The sequence below is a fragment of the Spea bombifrons genome, chromosome 8, assembly GCF_027358695.1.
Source record: "Spea bombifrons isolate aSpeBom1 chromosome 8, aSpeBom1.2.pri, whole genome shotgun sequence".
Taxonomy (NCBI): Eukaryota; Metazoa; Chordata; class Amphibia; order Anura; family Pelobatidae; genus Spea; species Spea bombifrons.
Genome location: NC_071094.1, coordinates 5,320,001 through 5,344,907, shown reverse-complemented (window position 1 = coordinate 5,344,907; position 24,907 = coordinate 5,320,001). Strand labels below are relative to the sequence as shown.

The 24,907-nt window shown below is 46.3% G+C and overlaps 1 protein-coding gene across 2 annotated transcripts in view; it reads left to right on the top strand.

Annotated features, from left to right (window-relative positions):
• The window catches only part of ABL1 (ABL proto-oncogene 1, non-receptor tyrosine kinase), a 72,045-nt gene that overhangs the window by 37,837 nt on the left and 9,301 nt on the right, over positions 1–24,907 (top strand). The window contains exons 1-6 of one of the 2 annotated variants that reach the window (XM_053472815.1): positions 9,508–9,880; positions 12,580–12,753; positions 14,132–14,427; positions 20,596–20,868; positions 21,567–21,651; positions 22,534–22,711. In XM_053472815.1, coding sequence (XP_053328790.1) covers positions 9,718–9,880; positions 12,580–12,753; positions 14,132–14,427; positions 20,596–20,868; positions 21,567–21,651; positions 22,534–22,711 — 1,169 coding nt within the window. In that variant the 5' untranslated portion in view covers positions 9,508–9,717. Of the gene's footprint in view, positions 1–9,507; positions 9,881–12,579; positions 12,754–14,131; positions 14,428–20,595; positions 20,869–21,566; positions 21,652–22,533; positions 22,712–24,907 lie in introns of those variants that run through there. The other variant, XM_053472816.1, reaches the window with a different exon arrangement.

Genomic DNA, 24,907 nt, shown 5'->3' with positions numbered 1-24,907 from the left:
AGATACAGAATTTTTTTTGCAAAGGGGGGGGTAGATAGTAATGGATTTTTTGACCCAAATGGTAAAGTTGCATTCATAACACCAATGTACATGAAACTGACGGCTGAGCTAAACGTCCGTGGAGTATTCCTGGGTGCTAATTCATATTTATAGGTGAACTCCCAACATCTTTATTATTACTGGTATCAGATTAAAAATCCGTTTCCAAATGTAATGCGCTATTTTTTCTGTGTACAGCCCTGGGAGAGGTTATTACTGTATACAGCGCTGGGGGGGGTTATATTACTGTATACAGCGCTGGGGGGGGTTATATTACTGTATACAGCGCTGGGGGGTTATATTACTGTATACAGCGCTGGGGGGTTATTACTGTATACAGCACTGGGGGATATATTACTGTATACAGCACTGGGGTTATATTACTGTATACAGTGCTGGGGGATATATTACTGTATACAGCGCTGGGGGTTATATTACTGTATACAGCGCTGGGGGTTATATTACTGTATACAGTGCTGGGGGTTTTATTACTGTATACAGCGCTCGGGGTTATATTACTGTATACAGCGCTGGGGAGGTATATTACTGTATACAGTGCTGGGGGTTATATTACTGTATACAGTGCTGGAGGGTTATATTACTGTATACAGCACTGGGGGATATATTACTGTATACAGCACTGGGGTTATATTACTGTATACAGTGCTGGGGGATATATTACTGTATACAGCACTGGGGTTATATTACTGTATACATTGCTGGGGGGTTATATTACTGTATACAGCGCTGGGGGTTATTACTGTATACAGCGCTGGGGGTTATATTACTGTATACAGTGCTGGGGGTTATATTACTGTATACAGCGCTGGGGGTTATATTACTGTATACAGCGCTGGGGGATTATTACTGTATACAGTGCTGGGGGATTATTACTGTATACAGCGCTGGGGAGTTATTACTGTATACAGCGCTGGGGGTTATATTACTGTATACAGCGCTGGGGGTTATATTACTGTATACAGCGCTGGGGGATTATTACTGTATACAGTGCTGGGGGATATATTACTGTATACAGCGCTGGGGGTTATATTACTGTATACAGTGCTGGGGGATTATTACTGTATACAGTGCTGGGGTTATATTACTGTATACAGCGCTGGGGTTATATTACTGTATACAGCGCTGGGGGGTTATATTACTGTATACAGCGCTGGGGTTATATTACTGTATACAGTGCTGGGGGTTATTACTGTATACAGTGCTGAAGGGTTATTACTGTATACAGCACTGGGGGATTATTACTGTATACAGTGCTGGGGTTATATTACTGTATACAGCGCTGGAGTTATATTACTGTATACAGCGCTGGGGGGTTATATTACTGTATACAGCGCTGGGGTTATATTACTGTATACAGTGCTGGGGGTTATTACTGTATACAGTGCTGGAGGGTTATTACTGTATACAGCGCTGGGGGTTATATTACTGTATACAGCGCTGGGGGTGCTATGACTGTATATAGTACTGGGGGTTATTACTGTATACAGCGCTGGGGGTTATATTACTGTATACAGCGCTGGGGCATTATTACTGTATAAAGTGCTATATCTAAGAAAAAAAGCCATGGGACTTCCCTTTAATTTAAGTTACTCTGTGCAGTTAAGAGTCTGATTGTTCTCACCTCCCGCCCCATCTACTGAAGCACTAAGTGCACTGACTGCACCCCGATTACAACCCTGTCAGGGTAATTATCAATGCAGCGGGGTAACTGCGTAACTGTAAGGGGTACAGCTGCTGCTAAGAGCCCCTGCGACCGGTGGTATATTCCGACCTATCCCGACCAGACACTGCATCTGGCTGGACAAGGATCATGGGAGTTGTAGTTCCACAGCTAGAGAGCTGTTGCTTGACTATCACTATTTTTGAAGGGGGCTTTAACTCAGAGCAATTACGAAGAAAGAGACAAGCGGTGATTACGGATTCAGAAAACCCTGCATCAGAAACATTACAATAAATATACTTTAGAGGTAACAGCAGCTGTAGTGAATGACTGTGAGATTATATATCATTTTCAGCTCCAGCACTTCTCCTCTTAAGAGTTCCAGGGAGTCTAATGAGACCCCCTGCACACATGCGCAGAAAGTGCTCCTTTTGCCGAGAGTAGTGGAGCACAGAGGGGGGCTCGGCTGTTAACCCTAACTCTTCCGAGAATTCATTTTAAAGTATTTATATGCATTCCTCATTGCTGGGGCAAGTACTTTAGAGTACATTCATATTGATTCTTCAACCTATCACTTACCTTAAGTAGAAGCTGCAGCTTCAGAGGAGAAGGACAATGTCCCTGCCATGGTGCCACTTCTGCACACCTGATTGGCTGATCAGTGGCTGGAATCCTGTTGAGATCAATGGGTTTCTCAGCACTGGAGTTGGCTGGTGGTGAATTTTCCCCCGCTGGGGCAGGAAGGCACAAGCTATTGCGTCACTATTAGCTATCACTAAAGTACACATGGTGGCCGGAGTGTCTCTTAATTACACGTTCTTTGTTGGTCAAGCGGCCAAGGGCACCGAGTAGTCTTGTTAACAGGAACAAAAACCTATTCTAAATGAGCAGAAAAAATCATCTTCTCTATGAGATTTCATACATCGGTGATGACGTGTAAGAAGTGGTCACATGTTTGTCACTTTAGAAGACATAGGATGACATGATCACGGAAACCACGCAAACAGCAAGGACATCCAGCTCAATACCCCCCATCACCAGCGCATTCTTCAGATATTTGCTGAGAAGCCAGACCCGGGGAAATGGAGTAAAATGGAGAGCCTGTCTCTCGGGAGGCTGCTTCGCTTTTGTTTGCTGCTATTCGTATTTGGGAATTCGTTTTCTCAACAGAAGGAACCAGTTGGCCTTGGACAGTATACACTACTACACATAAGCCAGGGGTTCAGTCCTAAAGTGGCAGATGACCCCGCAGTTCTTGGGTCCCCCCTTGGTATGTCCCATCAAACCAGATTTTTTTAGGGGTTCACACCGGCCAGAAATGGAGACCTTTGGATGTCTGGTTGGCATTCAACGTGCTGGCCGCAGGCGCCACTTCTGGAACCTCGCGCATGTCTGCCTACTTCCAACAGAGCAATCAAGTCTACTGAGCGCTTAAAGGGCTGTCGTTCTTCTTGACGATCTCGTCAGGAATAAAATAGGGACACGGCGAGAGGCGGCACCAGCTTTTTTTTTTTTTATTATTATTATTGCCGAAAAGAGGCTCTTTGGTCTCTCGGGCCGATCTCAAAGTAACGTCGCAGCCGACTCAAGTGAACTTATACCCGCCGCCTCCACTTACATCGTTACGAGTCGGCACCGAGTGTGTGATTTGGAACACACTCTACCTCTTTCCAAGTGCAGTTGATAACATATCCTCGCTCCGGGGGCCTCGAATAACAGATAGGTTGGTAATTACACTTTGTAGAGCAATACTTTATCTCAGGAGTCCTACTGCCAGCGATCGAGACTAATGACAGGATTATAACATCTTTTGTCTGCTATCCTTTAAAAACATATATATAAATATACGCCTTTCTTGAAGTTCTTTTATTATCCTCCCACTCGCGCTTTCTGTCTTCTGACGGGTGGTCACCGTGTCTTAGCGGCTGCCATTTCTTTTATTTATTTATTTTTGTTCCCCTTTTGTTGGGATTCTTTTGAACTACATCAGATTACCGGTAATCCCTTTTACCGCCGCCACGCTGCTTAGACCCCCCCGCCCCTCTCCGAGGTGCAAATGGTAATGACAGTGCAGGACAGGAGCTGAGAGCAAGAAATGATTGGATTAGGTAATATGTTTCTGCTTTTCGGAAAGATGATTTTAGCGCGGCCACGTCTGTCTCACGGAATCCCGCTGTCTGGATGGAGAAGAAAATGAGTTATTTCTCGGGCAGACGTATAGAGATCAGTTGTCCCGCAGAGAATGCGTAGAGTGACCATCCCGTCGCATGCTGACATAGCACCGTCTTTCATTATGTATGATGTCATCATACGGGTCACCTGCTTTTAGTTATACTTTCACACTGGGTTAATCGGGTAATGGGCGCATCACAAGACCCAGATGACCATCTCGATCTTTAGGCTGTAGGGATGATTAGAGCCGTTTGGCCCTCGATGATTGTGTCATATCCTGGGGACCTGGAATGAATAACGGATTCCAGAGAACGACCAGCATCCCTCAAACCTCCCCCCACCGCTCCCTTCCTCTCCATTCACGGAGGATGACCTCATCCTGTTTCATCCCACTGCAGCAAATACCAGAGGAATGAATAAGGGGAACAGCTTTATCCCAAAACAGGACTCAGAGGTTCCCCTCATCTGAACCGTAGTCTACAGAGACTAGGAAGGAACGGCACGCGAGAAATGGACGTCTGCAGCCGGACGATGCCTCCTTAACCCTTTCTCCTTCAAAACCGCTCTCTCGGTGAACTTCCGAGCATTCGTCTAACTCCCAGAGAACATAAGATCCATGTATTTTCTCGGAACCTACATTAACCCTTAAAACACATTGTGGTGCAACGCGTTTCCCACTTGCCCAGTCTTTTTCAGATTAAATTAGGGAGGGTAAGAATGGAACTGGGGGGGGTATTGAGGGCAGGATTTAGGAGAAAGGTTGGAGTTGCGGAGCTCGGGGATTGAGGGCTTTATCTAAAACCCGATGCGGTTTAGCTGCACTCTAGTTCAGGTTAGGACTTAGCAAGTTCTCAGGGCAGCTCGCGGCATTTCCAGTAACCCATTAACCTCATACAACGGAACTCAGGAGGTCGCAACGCTGTAGACGTGAGGTTGAACTCAGCTGAGACTTGGTCCGGGTTGAATATGTTTTATAGTAAAGACAACGCTTGTCGGGTGTTAAAGGGGTTCAGCGAGAAGCTCTTTCACAGTTGGACCCCATTGACATCAGGCTGGATGTCTTCTAGCAGAATGTGAAGAATATAACGTTTTATCTGTGATTTTCCGCCGCGTTCCCTGCAGCCGGAGAGCACAGAGCTGGCTCAGACCCCAGTGACGACATCGCAGGAATGCATATAATATTTCTTGCAGCAACCTAATTACGAGCTTTTCCCAAATACAGCAAAAAAAAAAAGGGGAAAAAATTCATATCGGAGCTTCTCGTCGAATCAGCGTTTCACATCAGGCTCTCCATGCTGAAAATTAACTTCAAATGGCTTCCAGAGTAACTAAAATCTGAGACAATAGCTCCGCGCTTGTCTTAATGTCTGCGTTCCCACCTAGCCAGCCAGAAAACTACCTTTTCCCAACAATTTTTACTGTCTAATTGGCCTACTCGGATAGATCTAATACGGAAAGGTTTTCGCCTCATTTATTACAAAAAAAAAACCCCAGTCCCAAAACCTTTTCTTTTTTGTTCAGGAAATCGAATTGATTTTCTTTTTACCTTTTTTTCTGTAAAATGATTTTATACTTTCTCCTGTTGTTTATGTGGCTTTATTTTTGGAATGCTATTATGTGTTTATATATTTTTTATATACACACTCGCACGTATATCTATATATACGCTACTGTTCAAAAGTTTGGGGTCACTTAGCTGTTTTGATCAGTATCACCACCACAGTGTAGATTTTTGGCAGGCTACACTGGTGTATTGAGGGTGCTGAGAGTTGGAATACAAAACACATAGAGAGCGCTGGGCCAGCCAGGACTGGTTTAACCCCACGATTTGATCTCCAACTGGTCAGTTTCGTTGGCACAGTGTAGATGCTTGGCAGACTACGCTGTGGTGTTGAGGGTCCTGAGAGTTGGAATACAAAGCACGTGGCGAACATCAGGCCAGCCAGGACTGATTTAACCCCAGCGTTTAGTCTCCTCCTGTAGCCGTTATAGTCGTTTGTACTGCAGGAATGTGTAACGAGACCCGATTGGGTCCATTAATGGATTGTGATCTCCGGGAGATGGTGTTATTGGCTTTGATGTTTCGCGAGAGGCCGTGGGAGGCTGTTTTGATACAAAGTATCTCTGTAAATTGTAAACACATTTTTCTGTTTCACAATCCACGATTTGCGGCCCCGCTTCATTTCGCTCTTCCTGTGATCTGCCGTTAACCGGGGAGAAAAAAAACAAAACACTTTTCTTAAGTCCAATGAAAGCGTTAAACTCCGTTCGGGAGGGCTGTAGCCGCGCCAGACGGGTGGAGAATTTACAAACAAGTTTGGAGCCCGACGGAAACATTTTCGGAGTTTCATTTTTGTAATCTCATTTTTATAGCATTTTCATTTATTTTGTTTAGAGTGTGTGTGTGTGTGTGTGGGGGGGTACTGTGCTATAAAGCATCCAGATATACACAAGGATATTATTATTATTTTGTTTCCATCATAAAGAAGTCAAATGAAGCACTCAAACGGGCAGTACATCAAATCTTTATTAGTGCCGCCAAACGGGGTCTCCCTAAAGCAGGGACTCTGAATGTAGGGACTGTAAGAAGCGTACATTGTTGGCGCTATATAAATAAAACAATATTAATCATAGTGATAGATATGGGGAGGAAGAGGCAAGAGGTGGACCAACCCCATCCCAGATCCCTTCCAGATGACTTCACCGAGGACCCAAAGGATAAAATACCAATAAACTGCATTATGGACGAGGGGCAAAATGTATGCCCTTCCAGGGGTAACCTACGTGGTGTTTTGGAGAAGTATAAAGTTTGCCCCTCATTTATAATGCAGTGTAATTCAGGTACTGGATCCTCGTTGATGTCATCTGGAAGGGACCTGGGATGGGGTAGGTCCACCTCTCACCGCCCGTACCTGCGCTCACTATCATTAACATCTTTTATTTCCGAGGCGCTTCTTACAGTCCATAGATTCAAAGAGTCTGAAAAAACTAGAACTGACAGGCTAAGACATAGCGGATACATTAGGTAAAGTGGACTCGGCTCGCAAGCTTACAATCTAGAGTGTGTTGCTGGGGCGTCATGATTGTGTAGAATAGTTTGTAACAAATAGAATTCTAATGAATTCTCCCAGGCAAAGTGAGAAAGTCGGCAGAAAATAAAGAGATCTTTAAAGTTCTTAATCCTTCTAACCAATTTAATAATGTTTCAAAATATATCATTTTGGCTCCATCGCGTTTCGCCTGGAGTTATTCTGCGGAAAGATGTGCGCATGTCACGCTTTTACCCGGCACTAGGAGGTATGGAGCACTCTCGGTACATCAAAAATATGTACTATATATAATTTCTATATATCATTATTGTTTTTGGGCCCATGGCCAGCTCATGTGACCCGGGCACACAGAAGAACGCGTTGAATGTTATCTTCCATGCAAGAAAGAATGATATTACCCAAGAGCAGCAGTTCAGGGTCTGTGTTTTCTAGGAAACGTTGACAGCAATGGAACAAGATCCCTTCAGAACAATAACAGGAGCTGTTTTTACTTCTCAGCTCTGGATATCGCTAAGTGGTGGCGGGAATCTATCCCCAAGCTTGCCTCATCCTAATTAAAGGGAACAGCTATTTGGAACCTTTTAAGAAGGTTTTATAGAAAACCACGTGTTTTGGTATCTCCTGCACTTGGGCGAGCCTGGAATAGATTATGATCTGAGATATTGCCAAAGAGCACTTTCCATGATAAAGGGGGTTGCTGACCTTGCTGGCACCAAAAGGGTTATTAATCCATTACCTTCCTGCCATTAGAGCTCTTATGATTTGAGCGATTGTTCAGAGATGGCTTCCGTATTGATCGCCCCCCCCCAGGACAATCTGATTCACTATATAAGAATAGTATGATCTGCTTCTGCATTATAAAGGTCGGCTGTCCTCAAACACTCCGCAGCCTTTAGCATTCAGGATCTCCTCTTATGAACACAGGCCACTCTTTGTTTAACACACATGATTGCTTCTCAGGTAGACGGCATTCACCGGCGCTTAACGCCCAGGTAGACCACTGGTTGCGTCTGTGAAGTAAGATAAGTCCTTATCTGGTTGACCAACCATCTTGAGAAACAACATTAAACATTTTATGTAAAAGAATAAGGACAGGCGGAATGTTTTTGGACATTGAACAATGTAGATCGTGAAGCGTTATTTTTGGGCTGTTTGGGTTGTACATTGTTATGTGGGGCCCCTATCAGAAGAGTAGACCCTATACAAGTATGATCTAGATGTATAATATTCTAGCACTTTAATCCATGGTTTTATACAACATTGTGTTGGATCTTGTTTTTTTTTATCTTGTATTGTATCATTAAAATTAATAATAATATCCTGTATTAGGCAGGGGCCCCTGAAGTTGTTTTCCCTAGGGCCCCTAAAAACCTTAACACCAACCCCTTACTGTAAGAGGACACATGTCCAGTACTGTCATTCTCCAGAACCAAAAGTGTCCAGTACTGTCATTCACCAGAACCAAAAGTGTCCAGTACTGTCATTCTCCAGAACCAAAAGTGTCCAGTACTGTCATTCTCCAGAACCAAAAGTGTCCAGTACTGTCATTCTCCAGAACCAAAAGTTTCCAGTACTGTCATTCTCCAGAACCAAAAGTTTCCAGTACTGTCATTCTCCAGAACCAAAAGTGTTCAGTACTGTCATTCACCAGAACCAAAACTATCCTGTACTGTCATTCACCAGAACCAAATGTATCCAGTGCGATTTTCCAGACCCAAGTGTGTGTCCAGTACTGTCATTATCCAGAACCAAATGTGTCCAGTACTGTCTTTCTCCAGAACGAAAAGTGTCCAGTACTGTCATTCTCCAGAACCAAAACTATCCTGTACTGTCATTCACCAGAACCAAATGTATCCAGTGCGATTTTCCAGACCCAAGTGTGTGTCCAGTACTGTCATTCTCCAGAACCAAAAGTGTCCAGTACTGTCATTCTCCAGAACCAAATATATCCCGCGTTATCGTTTTCCAGATCCAAATGTATCCAGTACTCTCATTATCCAGAATCAGATGTGTTCAGTACTCCCATTATCCAGAATCAGATGTGTTCAGTAGTACGAAGCCCGTTTTGTTTGATTTTGCGTTATTTTCATAGTTGTGTATCATGTTTTTTCTGGTCTTGGTACTCGGACGGGAGACTTGCCCCGAGGCTATACAAATGTAGCAAAAGGATTCATCTCTGACTCGGGACTTTCTTGGAATAATGTTGAAACATTAAGCGTTTCAGAGTTTTTAGTTGCTACAACTTCCCGTGCCTTCAGCTTTAAGAAAGGCTTTGAGAGGACAAGAGAGGGGCTACAGAGAGCAGGCAGCACGGGGTTAATGGTGCTCCGTGCATGGGTAGGCGTTTCCAGACCTCGGATGTCATCACTAGAAGCAGCCAGAGCATGAAGGGGGCCCTTTGTTGGCAGTCTAACGTATGCAGATCTCCCTGCCTAACACAGAGAATGGTCGGGGAAAGAGCCCATGAGTCCGGCAAGAACCTGGATTAAAAAGTGAGCAGGGTTTTCAATTCTTTCTCCCCCCCCCCGCTCCTGAAGAAGATCCTGTGGTCAAAATGGGTAAGCGTGGACCTTAGAGATCTTGGTGGACCCCCTACCTTCCACCTTCCCAGGAATATAAGATCTTCTCCGTTACTGGCCTGGATCGATCAACTTTTGGAGTCTCTTTTCTAAGTTTGCATTCGTGGGGAGTAAAAGGAAAAAGCGGGGAGCTAAGCACAGCCCCAGTGACTCGATCAAGGCCTGGCCGTGGCCTGCCCTACACCGGACCTCTCGCATGTTGGACGGAGGAAAAGTGAGCGAAAAGTCCCGGAGGAGAAGGGGAAGCCGATCGAACAAGTCCTGTGTGCAGCACATGAAAATGTTGGAAATCTGCTTGAAGTTAGTGGGTTGCAAATCCAAAAAAGGTCTCTCCTCATCTTCCAGCTGCTATCTCGAAGGTGAGATAAACTGGGTGTCAGTGGACAAAAGGGTGGTGGGGGGGGAGAGTAGGGGGGGGGTGGAGAAGGCCCAGGCTGGAGCTGCAGCCAGCTGGAGTCCTCGCATCTCTAATCCCCTTTTTCTAGGCCTCAGCACAGATTAGGAGCAGCTACACCCTCCCTGGCCACAGTCAAAACCAAAATTAAACTAAAAAAAAGATTATTTAGGAAAACGATGCAGGGATATCAGCCGCCGGAACCCGATACAAAGTCCTAAGCGATACAAGAACAAAAACTTCCGAAGAAGACTTCCGACGCTTACATATGTTTCATTTCTAAGTCCGAGGATCTCCATACTTTTTTCATGCTGAGACCCTTAGATTACCTTTTCCCCCTGATGAAGGTTTATGGGGTTCTAATGTTTTATGTTGGGTTTCCATAAAGAATTTCGGGCAGGATGTGCCTCCTAAAGACGCATTTAATGGCATCATCCGGTAACAATGTATATTTTGACTTTGCTTTCTTTAGGTTATGAAAGCAATTTATCTAGCGTGGCCATCAATGTCCCCTGTGTGTGGATAACTTATCTAGCGTGGCCATCAATGTCCCCTGTGTATGGATAACTTATCTAGCGTGGCCATCAATGTCCCCTGTGTGTGGATAACTTATCTAGCGTGGACCTCAATGTCCCCTGTGTGTGGATAACTTATCTAGCGTGGACCTCAATGTCCCCTGTGTGTGGACAACTTATCTAGCGTGGACAACAATGTCCCCTGTGTGTGGATAACTTATCTAGCGTGGCCATCAATGTCCCCTGTGTGTGGACAACTTATCTAGTGTGGACCTCAATGTCCCCGGTGTGTGGACAACCTATCTAGCGTGGCCATCAATGTCCCCTGTGTGTGGACAACCTATCTAGATGATGCCATTTCCCAGTGCGCCCCATTAGGTGACATAAAACCCAGTGGTAGTATTTTGAATCTTCAGAATTAGGTTTCATCCTTTCCGGAAATTTGGTGTCACTAAACGGGGGTAGAATTGGAAATGACATCATCGGATAAAAATGTGGTTGTTACGTATTCAAAAAAGTGATTCAAAGTTTGAAAAATGGTCTTATCGCCATAGCAACCCGTGGAAAACTTTAGCGGATTGGACCATTCCATTGGGATCTACGGTGATAAAGCTACTTTCTGAACTTTACACCAGAGTCACATTTTATTCATACCTCCCCCAAAAGAATTTGATCATTAAAGTCCTTATTCAACAGTTGTGCCAGTACGTTTTTAGCATAAGCGGGCATCAGAATTACATATAGTGCTCCGACTGTCTAAATCACGATATATATCGTCAGCCTTCTGTGTGTTCACTATTCAGGTATTCCGTGTTCACGGATTCACACATTGGCCATGCGCAGTAGGCAACAAGTGGTGGGTTTATGGAGATCAATAGCAAAAGTGTATTAGTGAACAAGGTACCGCGGGAACCTACAACGCCCTTTCTCGCATAGGATCAATGGTTCCGTATTCACTGATTTCTGTATTCTCAGGGCAATGGCAAGGATTCAGTGTATTTGCTTCATTAAACCATGTGGTAGATCCACCAAGATAGAGGTAATCTAGTTTACCAAGTTGCTAAACGTTTTAGAATACAGTGTGGAGCAGCTGCTGCGGTGGCAAAATTGACTTTTTGTATATTTTATATTTGCTGCTGGTTCCGGCTAATTGTCGCCTCTCCTACTTTGGATGACTGGAGCCCTGACATACCCGCCATCCATTTATTTAAACAATTAACTTTGTACACAGCTGAACAGCGCGTGTCGTCTTTTAAAGACTCATCAGCCTCAGCGGAAATGATGTTGCTAGGACTCGTTTTAACTGCTCTTGGGGTGAGGTGGATTTGGGATTTTAAGGGTCTCCTATGATCTTTGCCTTAAGACTGCGTCACACTTGGCCTCGGCCTCCCATCCACTTTCTGATGGGGCTCCAAGAATCAACGGGGCCCTAGGCATTTGGCAAGAATGTTTACATGATAGCACCAGCCCCAAAGGCCATGTTGTCTTCATTGACCTCTGCGATGAAGGCTGTCATTCCATCCGAGAAGCTGCAGGAGGGACTCCTGTGTTTTCTGGTCAGCCCTTTGGTAACTATGGCTGGTCATTACCGATCTAGATCCCACAGCGGCCTCCACTTCTCGATTGGGTGCTAATTAAGGTAGGGTGGGTTTCCGTTAATCCTGGTGAATCAGCCCTGAGTGGGTGAGTCTCTCCTGTAGCCACATCCTGCCCTTCAGTAATTTGAAGCATGAACCCAAGGCTCTTCTCCTCCTCCTCCTCCTCCTCGTCCCAAAAGCTTTCTCATTGAGTGGAAACCTGGCATTAATACCGTACTCGCAGCCACCTAGAGCAAGGCATATTATCTTTATAGAGCTCAGTGCGCCGAATCGATGGAAAGGGTCCTTGGGGTAGGGGCGGTGTAGGCATCATATTACACCGAGCAGAACCTCAGACGGGAGAACATAAAATCTCGATACGCTAAGACATAAAGCGTTATTTAGAAAGGCCTCCGTTCTCATCGCATGTCGCTAATCGCATGGTACGACGTGTATTGATTTATTAAAAGAAATATGTAAATGCCATTACAGTCTTTCAGCTGCCTAACCGTTGTTTTCTTCTCTCCCCTTCTCTCCTCTGCCTCCTCGCCTTTTTCCGACTTGCTCCCCAGAAGCCTTGCAAAGACCAGTAGTGACCGATTTCGAACCCCAAGGTTTAAGCGAAGCTGCCCGTTGGAATTCCAAGGAAAACCTTCTCTCCGGCCCCGGTGAAAATGACCCGAACCTCTTCGTTGCACTGTATGATTTCGTGGCCAGCGGGGACAACACACTTAGCATTACTAAAGGTAAGATCTCTTCTGCGCTCTGCTCCACATGATCCTTTTATAACTTAGTATGCCAATAGAAACCCCTTTACACCCATACCCCATCTAGGCATCAGACTGATTAATTCTGGCCTAGAGTCATGTGACGCACGGAGAGGAGACCGGCAGGTTAAACAGCTTGGTTGCCATTGCAGCAGAAGAAAACTCTGTGAAAACTCTCTCTGGTATTGTTGAAATCTGTTAGGACGGATTTTGACCATTACCTTGTATATTTACATATTGTTTTGTTCACAGTTGTTGTTATAATAAATCTTTGTCTTGCCGTTTATTATGTGGGTAGGAATTTGGACACAAAAAGCAAAACGGAAAAAAATGAAATGAGTCGTGAGGTCAGGTACATATACCGTATTGGCTCGAATATAGGCCGCACTTTTTTCCCCCACTTTAAGTTTTTAAAGTGGGGGTGCGGCCTATATTCGGGGTCTAGCGCCCGACGCCCGGGACATGCAGTCCCGGGCGCCGGGCAGGCAGCGGGGTTAAGATACAGATCCCCCGCAGCGGTGCAGGGGACCTGCATCCTTCTCCCCGATACGCTCAGACAGCCTCCCCTGCCAGCACTTCCCACGGGGGGGGGGGGGTGCCGGCACGGGAGGTTATCTAAGCGTTTTACCTCTGCCCACCCCCGACTTACCGGAGCAGACTCCCGGGTGTCTTGCGGGGCCGGCGGGAGACATTTACGCAATACGCAAATGCAACTTCCGGTAACGGTACCGGAAGTTGCATACGCGTATTGCGTAGATGTCCCTCGCCGGCCCTGAAGACACCCGGGAGTCTGCTCCGGTAAGTCGAGGAGGGGGGGCAGAGGAGGACAGCGGCAGCGTATCGCGGGGAGGGAGGACAGCGGCAGCGTATCGCGGGGAGGGAGGGGCGGCAGCGTATCGCGGGGAGGGAGGGCAGCGGATCTCGGGGAGGGAGGGCAGCGGATCTCGGGGAGGGAGGGCAGCGGATCGCGGGGAGGGAGGACAGCGGATCGCGGGGAGGGAGGACAGCGGCAGCGGATCGCGGGGAGGGAGGACAGCGGCAGCGGATCGCGGGGAGGGAGGACAGCGGCAGCGGATCGCGGGGAGGGAGGACAGCGGCAGCGTATCGCGGGGAGGGAGGACAGCGGCAGCGTATCTCGGGGAGGGAGGACAGTGGCAGCATATCTCGGGGGGGGGGACAGAGTGGCAGCATGTTTTTTTTGGTGCTTTTTTAAAGAAAAAAAACTTTTTCTTTAAAAAAGCACCAAACTTTTAGGGTGCGGCCTATATACGGGGGCGGCCTATATCCGAGCCAATACGGTAATAAGTTCGGATAACTTCTTACAGTGTCTGGGGTTTGAATTGTGTCTTTACGACAGGTGAGAAACTCCGTGTTTTGGGATACAACCATAATGGAGAGTGGTGTGAGGCTCAGACCAAGAACGGTCAAGGCTGGGTGCCCAGTAACTACATCACGCCAGTCAACAGCCCCGAAAAGCATTCCTGGTATCACGGACCCGTATCTCGGAACGCCGCCGAGTACCTGCTGAGCAGCGGAATCAACGGCAGCTTCTTGGTGCGGGAGAGCGAGAGCAGCCCCGGGCAGAGATCCATATCCCTGAGATACGAAGGCAGGGTCTACCACTACCGGATCAATACCGCCTCCGACGGGAAGGTAGGTGGTCACGGGCAGCTTACGTACGTTCTGCAGCATCCTTCACCAACTACCCCAGACACGCGTCTCTGTCTGTAGCCGGCAAATCTCTTTTTTTTTAATTAGTGCATATTTGTCACGGACACGATTAGAGCGTCTAGTGTCCAGATCGTGGTGGCCACTAGTGAAGACATTAGCCTATAGCGTAACGTATTATTAGGTGGTAGGATAGTTGCTGTGTTTTATTTTTGTTATCATGGTATGTTGTACTGTAGGGAGGTGTATTGATGCAGAATGTTCATACTTATGCAGCTGTATGTTCTTTAGTACTTTGATTGCTTGCCAAGTAGTTGGTAGATCCAGCTGTTGCTAATCTACAAATCAGACGTAGCTGGGAATCATGGGAGTTGTAGTCTCTCGGACGTTGAACATATCAGAAGCTCCTGCTGCAAAGTACGAGGTTGACAGATGTTTGTAGATTTTCAAGGGGTTCGTGGCAGGCTGGCAGGCCAGTTTTTAAGGGACAGCATGGCAAGGGTTGCAGTTAAAGGGCATCGATGTCTCCCTCAGCAACCCTGTTTGACAGATACTTCTCAATCTACATCTCGTACCAACGGCCTTGGGATATCAGGATGGCCCAAAATTGCATGACCAGGAATCCATACCAGGGCGCTCCAAGCGTCCCAGACAGCCTTTGATCTTCAGAAATCAGGCTTTTTAGCTGTACAGATTTCAGATATGCAGAATGATGCCATAGCGTGTACTGCGAGCTCCGAGCAGGTGTACAGACCACGCGTGTGCAATGAAAACACATTGCTGATTTACGTGAAACATTTGTAAGCAAAGACAATGAATACATTGTAATAAGCAGCGGCGGCTCTTCTGAACACAAAGTGTGCCGGTACGGCGGTGGAGACATACGCCGGCGCTCTGTGATATCACGCAGTTTAATATTCATATTTTATTTTTGCAATATTTTATCATTATCCTCCCATGACAGTTTATTTGCAGCTCAGAGAGCTTTACTCTGGGGTTTTAATGTACGGATATTTCTGTCTAGGATAAAACCACTTGTGCTGTACTTTCGTTCCAAACCAGAGTCTAATTTATGGATATGGATTGCTTTGTAGTCGTTAGATAAGGGAGATTTCTGCTGCCAATTAAGCACAGTCATTTTCCGTAATCCCTGGTAGCGCCATATTTCCAGGCGTTTAATGGGATTGTTCTTTGATTTTTGTGTTGCACCCGGACTGTTCCTCTGCTTCGCTTCCTCTTCCCCTGCATGAATAATCGCATTGTTCTCGTTTAAAGGGACAGTCTTACCTAAAAGATGGCAGCTTGCGTGGTTGAATATTTCACAGCATTCTTTTACTCGTGGCAAAAGCAGCAGTTGCCCCAGACCCAGGCTTACTTGAGAGACCCCCAGCAGCTGGGCCGTAGGGCGTTCTCAAAAGCCGTAAGGATCTAGTGGTCTGCGCACGCCCACCGGCACAGACCACTGCACTAGAGATTCCTCCGTCACACTTTGCCCACCTCCTTGTGGAGAGGTCCTTATCGGTTAACTTCCATCTCCATGGCATGGCTCCACCATAGACTAACAGGGCTCTGGAGCACATTGAACTGGCTTGGCAGCCCTTGGTGTGGCATGCCCAATAAAAGATGGCGTAAACATTCCCACCCATGTAGCCACAGGACTAGCTGGCTTATTTAACCCTTTAGAGCGTCTTGTTTTATTTTTGTAGGACATGTCTTCCCTTCCCATCATGGTGTCATCTAACAATTGTGGATAATGGCACACCTACTCCACCTTTTGGTGCTCCAACCTGTCTGCCTGTTGACTTGTCTCTCTTCGTTTGCCCTGCTTACTTTCTTGCCCCACCGAATCGACCTCCATACCCCTGCCCCGGCTTCCTTCCTGCATTGGCTGTACCCCAACCTTCTCCTACCAACACAAATTCATTACTTTGGCTCAAACTAATTTAGTTTGTGGTCGGAGTATCTTTCGGCTCTGGAAATGTTACCGCTGACACGCAGTCCGATATCACAGTAATTATAAGTGGCGCGGTTATGCTATGGCGCATTTTTCTAGTATTGATTTTGAATTCCTACTCTTCGATTGCCTCTCGGGTTCCCGCTCTCGGTAACAGATTAGACGGGCCTAATGATATTCCGCGCTCGGATAAGTCAGTGGGTAATTGACGGAGTTAGCATTCTCTACGCACTTACAGACATTTATTGTATACTGCATAAGTTAAAAGGAAAAGCACCGGTGTATTTATTCTGTTTGAGCACCATCCCAGTTTCCATCGCTGTTGAATAGCTGCGGTAGCTGGAAACCAGCAATTATTTGAACCTTATACGTTACAGCGTTGCTTCTGTCGCATGTAACACAACCCTAGTGTATAGATCATCCACAAAACAGTGATGAAGCCGTGATAGTGACACGTGTTTTACAGTTTTGAACATGTAAGGAACCCATCAAACGGACCAAGGAACCCATCGAGTAGATAAAAAACCCAACATGTCTATTTTGGAACCCACCTTAGATATGTAAGAGCCGCCATATTTACTCTCAGGATCTGCACTATTAGTCTTCACCAACGTATTGGTTTTGGCAGCTTTAGGAGAAAGAGCGAGGAGGGCTACGACATGTTTGGGTCAGGGGGGCTAATTAGTTATGAGTTTTTTTTGCCATATTTTGTAACTAAACATCCCTAGAAACGTGAAAATCCCATAATCCTGAGAATTGTAGGATAGATAGGTGTTGTATAGGAAGACTGTGTTGGTCGGCTAGTTTCTTGGAGACCCCGTCATCCTATCCGGTAAATGGGCGGTAATGAGGTGGGCCGAAGGCCATACGGCTTGAAAATGTAGGAATTAAGAAACTGGAATACTCTGTTTTCCTGCAAAACCTGCCTCGGGTCTGGCCATCCACGATGAACAGCAACTGTAGGGCAGTCGTCATAGCGACCATTTCAATGTCTATCTCTTGCTCCGTTTGTACGTAGCCGTGAATAATTTTGGGGTAGGGGGAGGTATCCTGGGGCCCGTATCCTTTGTCTCCCACCTTGCACAGCGGGCTTTGAAGACCGTTCGTACTTCTGATACATTGTGAGCCAACGCTCGGGATTCTGCGCATGAGTTTCTCGCTCTGAGATCAGGCTTTTTACAGACACGGCGGCTTTCCGGCAGAGCCGGTAACGCGATCAGAAGCCGGCGAATACAGTAATAACGTATCATTTACCAGCATAGCGCCCGCTGCTCTCATTTCATCTCTGATTCGGGGACTTAAAAAATGGAAGATGGCAATTTCCTGAATACTTACCGATACAGCGAACGAGAGGGGAGTCTGCGCTAAGCATCCGCTTTCCAGCTATTTTAGAAAGAAAAATCCAAGAGGAAAATGCAATATTTGCCATAAATAATCGATGCCGAGTCAGGAAAGAATGAGCGATCGTTGGTATTCACCAACCAGGAGCAAAAGTTATTAATCAGGAGTACGGTTATTCAGCAGTTAGTGTGAGATGAGATGATTTGCTGTTACTTGTAAGAGGGGAGTGCGCTGGAGGGAATCCCCGGCCCTGCGCATGATGTTCTATATAAAAGTTGTCAAAAACAAAAGGCTTTTAAGTCTTTTTAGGAGCCCTGATTCCAAGGTCAAAGCCTGTCCACCTGTGTACCAATGGCCCTATATCACTCCCATCACTCCTGTGTTCCAATGGCCCTTTATCACTCCCATCACTCCTGTGTTCCAATGGCCCTTTATCACTCCCATCACTCCTGTGTTCCAATGGCCCTTTATCACTCCCATCACTCCTGTGTCCCAATGGCCCTTTATCACTCCCATCACTCCTGTGTTCCAATGGCCCTTTATCACTCCCATCACTCCTGTGTCCCAATGGCCCTTTATCACTCCCATCACTCCTGTGTCCCAATGGCCCTTTATCACTCCCATCACTCCTGTGTCCCAATGGCCCTTTATCACTCCCATCACTCCTGTGTTCCAATGGCCCTTTATCACTCCCATCACTCCTGTGTCCCAATGGCCCTTTATCACTCCCATCACTCCTGTGTTCCAATGGCCCTTTATCACTCCCATCACTCCTGTGTTCCAATGGCACGTTGTGTTCGCTGATCCAAGTATAAAAGGATAATTGATGGTTAGGAAAACCCTTTTTGTAATTATGTTACAGCCAGAAATTTCCTTGTTTTCTATGAAAACAGCTCAGTGACCCCAAATGTATGTAATGTATGTTTCTATATCAGACCTGTTAGGTCCTCTTTAAGGAGGATCGTCCGCGTTATCCACGTTTATCCACGGCGCATTTTACCCTGAGCATCTCTGGCTCCATGTATATTGTATGAAGGAATTAAGGCACATTGTTGAGCATTAGCCGTCGGCTAAGAAGGGAGTAATATCGGCGGAATTTAGTTAATCTTTCAGGGATTAATAAAGCTGGCGGTGGGGACTGGTACTGCTAGAGACTGAATTATTGGAAGCGACCCCGCGTAGTGGCATTTCCGATCCCTGACAACAAATCCACCCCCCCCCTCCCCGGCAGCTTTTCCAACCCAATTAGCGGAATGTCCTATCCGTTCATAAATGTTTTTGCAGTCTGTCGTAAATAAACAAATAAAAAGCTGACATCCCTCCCACGTGAGCAGGAAAAAAAACACAGACCGTGCGATGAGAAGCAAAACAAGCGCACAACGGAGGAAACGTTCCTCCCTCCCCAAAGAGCCGCGGCATCCGGAGGGGGGCTTCCCTGGAACGCTGTTTATTCCTGTTTCCGGATATCTGTTTCGACGCAGGCATGTTCGCATTGTGTTTAAATCCCCCCCCCCGCCCCCCCATCTCCACTGTGTTGAAGGATTTTGTCGAACGGCCAAAATCATTTTTTTTGTGTTTTTTTACATTATTTTATTAAAAGTGTGGGTGGCGGAGAGCGAAGCCGGAGGCTGAGAGCTGACAGCGGCGCGCAGAATCTTCATTTGGTGGTACATTTATCACGCGCGCCGCTCGCCCTTTCCCCTGCCTCGGCTCGGATCCCTGTGACTCAGACAGCTGGGGACGGACAGACGTCGCCGATGTTTGTTTGCGGGTCTGTCCTCAAATTCCTCCTTAAAAATGACCGCCCCGGATTTTATTTTGTGGTTTGATTAATGGCGGCCATTGTTCAGACGTTGTCTGGTTTAGATCTGCTCTGCGGATTTAGCCGCAGTGATGAGAAGGGTGAAGGCCGTGCGTTTGATGCCCTAATGATCTTCTGAATCATTTTCCACCCAGCCTCTTTTTATTAAAACCTTAGCAAGGCTTTCAAGCTCAACCCGGCTCTGTGTGTCCAAAAAGCTTACGCTTTACTGCTGAGTCCCATAGAATTTGCCGGCAGTCCCCATCTAGTCGCCCATTTTTCCTGCCCGTCTCTCCTCAAACCTTAATCAGCCGTTGGTCTCGTCTTAGATTCAGGAGCCGTATGTCTATCCCATGCGTGTTTAAATCCCCTCACTGTATTACCCTCTACCACCTCTGATTGGAGTCTGTTCCACTTATTTACCACTCTCTCGGTACAGTAAAGCATCCTTACATTGCGTATAAGCCTCTGATCCTCTAGTTCTAGATTGCGGTCTCTTGTTCTCACATTTCTCTTCCTATGAAAGAAGCTCCCCTCCTGTGCTGTGTTAAAGTAGTTATTATGTAGTAGTAGTTATACGGCCCTTTGGCTCACGTACCGAGCCCCTGTTCCTTCTAACCAACTCAAGGCTTAGAAAGCAAGGTGAACGAATATTCATGCATTACAGATTCTGAGGGCCACAGCTGGTGCTAAGCGTCTGGAGTAAGTGATAAGCTGAGGAGTGAGCCAGCGTTTGGATATTGAGACGTATCGGTGCCCGGAGAATAAACCCAGCTTCGTTCGATCTCTCGGACTGGGTGCATCGCATGATTCTAGGCGCACGTTCTAAGGGCAGCTGTTCCAGGTCCAGTTACCATCAAGAACCCGTTAAATATGTAGTTACATATGGGGGTTTTCGTGCGGGTCAATGCGCCCCAATCATTGTGATTATGCTCGTTAAACCTTTATGAAAAGCCTGCTGAGGTTTTTTATGGTATTGTGTGTTTTTTTTGTTGTTCAGCTTGGTTTTCGCTCGTTCTTTATACCTCCGGTCCCTTTTTTGTCTTCTCTCCTTCAGCTTTACGTGTCCTCGGACAGCCGATTTAACACGCTGGCGGAACTGGTTCACCACCACTCCACGGTGTCCGATGGACTGATCACCACCCTCCACTACCCAGCGCCGAAGAGGAACAAGCCCACCATCTACGGGGTGTCTCCCAACTACGACAAGTGGGAGATCGAGAGGACGGACATCACCATGAAGCACAAGCTGGGGGGCGGCCAGTACGGAGAGGTTTACGAGGGAGTGTGGAAAAAGTACAACCTGACCGTGGCCGTGAAGACTCTGAAGGTAGTCTACCTTGTTCCCTTAATGTCTCCGTGGTCTAACGGGGTGAATTAAACGGACGGGATTAACGACTTCATTAGCACTTACTAATTAACCTTATATTAAAGGCAGTGCTGAGGCTTATTATCGGGTCGCTGGCAGCCCACAGATCTTACTAATGGCTAATCACTTGGGCTGAGATGAGAGCGCTCTATCTCTTCCAGATAGGACACATCTGTGTAGGTTCAGATGACTAGGTGAGGATCGGCGCCTCAGGGTGATGTACAGTATAGCACACCGATCATAAAGTGGAAACGCACGGCGTCATAACGCAGGAATGCAGTATTTTGCTTTCACCGCAGGCAGAGGTCTCAAAAGACTGGAGGCAAAAGGTTAAAAACCTCCAATAAAACTGTCCTGTAACGCAGCGCCACCTAGTGGGCTCCGCAAGCAATGCAGACGACAGAGCGCCCTTCGGGAGGTCTTTATCGTTTTCATTAATAATGCTACATGGGGTGTTGGTGATGAGTCCGCGGGTTTGGGCGTTCAGCGGGACTAAGAATTATGGCTTTTTTTGTAGTAACAAACCTCATGGAACAGATGTTTTCTGGGGTTTTCTTTGAGTTTTAGTTAATACAATCAATTGGCTGTGCAGCTGGGAATGAGATGAAGCTCCGCTGCTCAGACCCTTCCAGGTTCACACTTTATGTAACTTTTTTCAGGAGGACACCATGGAGGTAGAAGAATTTTTGAAAGAGGCGGCCGTAATGAAAGAGGTGAAACATCCCAACCTGGTGCAGTTACTGGGTGAGTACATTTGAGCAACAGAGGGTTAAAAACCCTCCCAAGTGTCCCAGTCTTCACAGGGCAGTGTCAGTTTTCAGACATTGTCCTGATGCCCCACCCACTCCCACTACTGGCCCCACCCCTATCTGCTTCTAGCCACACCCTCAGTTTGGACCCTTTTTGGGGAGTATGGGGTTTCTGGGTAATATCTGAAGCCATTACTGTAGATGTTTGCCCTTGCCGTAGACTTTGACACGCGGTGGGGGGGTTCTGTAAAGTCGAATTTTCGGGGTCCGGTATGATTTCTGATGTCATCAGCGCGTATCTTTTTTTTTTTATTATTATAAAAAAAAAATTAAAAAAGCCTGGGGATTCGTAAAAATAACCCAATGGGAGTAAATTATGGAGAAAAAAATCAATGACTATAAGATTGACCTGAAGTTGTTGTTAATAATAAGTTACAGGAGGATATTGAAGAAAATGTGTAATAATTCCACGAGATTATTGATCGTAATAAAGGTGCGGGAAACTATTGCTCGTGAGGAACAGTCATCATCGTTGACCCGTTCACTGCCAGAGTATCTTGGAACTCTTAACGCAGCTTAATATTATATGGTGGGGGGGGGACAAGGACCTGGTTACCCTTCCTGTAGATCCTCCATGTTTTAGGTCAGCTCTTAACACTGCATGAGTGTTCGAGATCAGGAGTCTCTCTCGCCCTCCAGAAGTTGGGCTCCCTATGCAGCTGCACCCCGCTGATGGTGGCCTTCGGTACAGTTGTAGTCCTTGTCGTAGCCCGTTATTAAAGCTGCAGTCCCGTGCTATAAATGCGATATACATGAGCCTTGGATGGCTCCTCCGATCCTGGTACCAAGAGTTAAGGTTCGTTTTGTCACCCCATAGGCGTTTGCACCCGGGAGCCACCGTTCTACATCATTACTGAGTTCATGTCGTGCGGAAACCTGTTGGACTACCTGAGGGACTGCAACAGACAGGAGGTCACAGCTGTGGTGCTTCTTCACATGGCAACTCAGATCTCATCCGCCATGGAATACCTGGAGAAGAAAAACTTCATCCACAGGTAGGACCTTCCTGCCAAGGCGTACCCAAACCTCCTTTACTGCTTATAAATAGGTTCCGTGACTTTCCATTGGACTTTCCTTCCAACAGACTGATCGGTTCAGCTATATTAAGCTACCAGATCACACATTTGCAGATGCCTCAGCAGTCTCTGGTGTTTAGAACATCTCCCAGGCACCGGCACGGCTCCTTGCTGCTCGGTTACATGTCGGCCTAAAGCAGACAATGCCTTTTCCTTTAAGATTTACTCAGAGCCCGTTGTACGGCGCTGCGGAATATGATGGCGCTATACGAATCAATAAATAGCAGAAATGAATCCAAGACTCAAAGAATTTACAATTTAAAATATATTTTCCCTTTTATTTTTTGTCTCTGTTCCATTTACCCCTGCTTTGTTTGGAAGGGCGACGAGCCGAGTGCAACGGGACTCATTTTACAGTCAAAAGTTTAACATTTTTATTTTTTTTTTGAAATCATAATTACCCCGTATTACCAAAATCGCAGCGTCTTAATAGCCAAGTGCTGAAACAATTCATTTTTTTTTTGTATTGTTTCCGCGAGTGATTGTTGGAGCCGGCTTGCTTGAGAGGTGACGCACAGCGGGGTCCGCACTTACCGAGAGTAAAGAACAAGCTGTCCCCAGACTTGCATCAAAAGCGAGCGGCTACAGGCGTGCATGCGTGTGACATGATGGCATTTTATGTGTCCGGGCTCCGGGAAACGGCACACTTACCATTTAAAGCATTAGTAAATGTCAGAGAATACTTTGGCATTCACCCTCCGCTGTCCACCACTCTCAGGCCTGTTAATGTTTGTGGAAGTTGACGTCGCCGTTGAACTTTGTAAGAGAAATTAGTATTGCGAAGGGAACCAAGGTGGTTAAAAGAAGGGGAAAAAATAACCCTTGAAATGCCACTTCCCTAAGCATTAAGATAGATTTAGGGTTATTACTGTATACAGCGCTGGGGGTTATATTACTGTATACAGCGCTGGGGGTTATATTACTGTATACAGCGCTGGGGGTTATTACTATATACAGTGCTGGGGGGTTATATTACTGTATACAGTGCTGGGGGTTATATTATTGTATACAGCGCTGGGGGGTTATTACTGTATACAGAGCTGGGGGGTTATTACTGTATACAGAGCTGGGGGGTTATATTACTGTATACAGAGCTGGGGGGTTATTACTGTATACAGCGCTGGGAGTTATATTATTGTATACAGCGCTGGGGGGTTATTACTGTATACAGCACTGGAGGTATATTACTGTATGCAGCGCTGGGGGGTTATATTACTGTATACAGAGCTGGGGGGTTATTACTGTATACAGCGCTGGGGGGTTATATTACTGTATACAGAGCTGGGAGGTTATTACTGTATACAGCGTCTGGGGTTATTACTGTATACAGCGCTGGGGGTTATATTACTGTATACAGCGCTGGGGGTTATATTACTGTATACAGCGCTGGGGGTTATATTACTGTATACAGCGCTGGGGGGTTATATTACTGTATACAGAGCTGGGGGGTTATTATTGTATACAGCACTGGTGGTTATTACTGTATACAGAGCTGGGGGGTTATTACTGTATACAGCACTGGGGGTTATTACTGTATACAGCACCGCTGTTATATACTCATGAATTTGAGGCATTCTGTATGCTGTTTGGTGACTGTTTTTTAATGAAGGAGTTTAGTAGTTTTCGTCGCGTTGGGGGTTATAAGATGACGTTGGCTACGGTACAAAGAACGACGTTATATATTCTAAATCTTAACTGTTCCCCTGATTTGATCGGTGGAATACCCGCGCACCCACATTGCATCACTCGCCTCCATTCTAGCTGGAATAATATGTTGGGTTTATAACCAGAAGAAAAACCTCCTCATTATTGTCCAGCACGATGCGCAGAATAATTCCTCGCTCTTTAAAAGAGCGCCTATCATTTATTTAATGGCAGAGGCACGTTCCCGCGCCCCCCACCACCGGCCGAACTGTTTCTCTCCGAACAAATAATATCAGAGTTCTCTGTTATATGTTCTGTATCGACAGGTTTTTTTTTTTTCTTATTTCCCGACCGTGGCATAATTTTTATTACCCGTATTTATCGGAAATAACGGTTTCTCCCCCTTAAACATCTGTGCCGCAGAACACTCAAGTTTCATGACCTTTTACTGGCCGGCAATTAGCTCTCCCC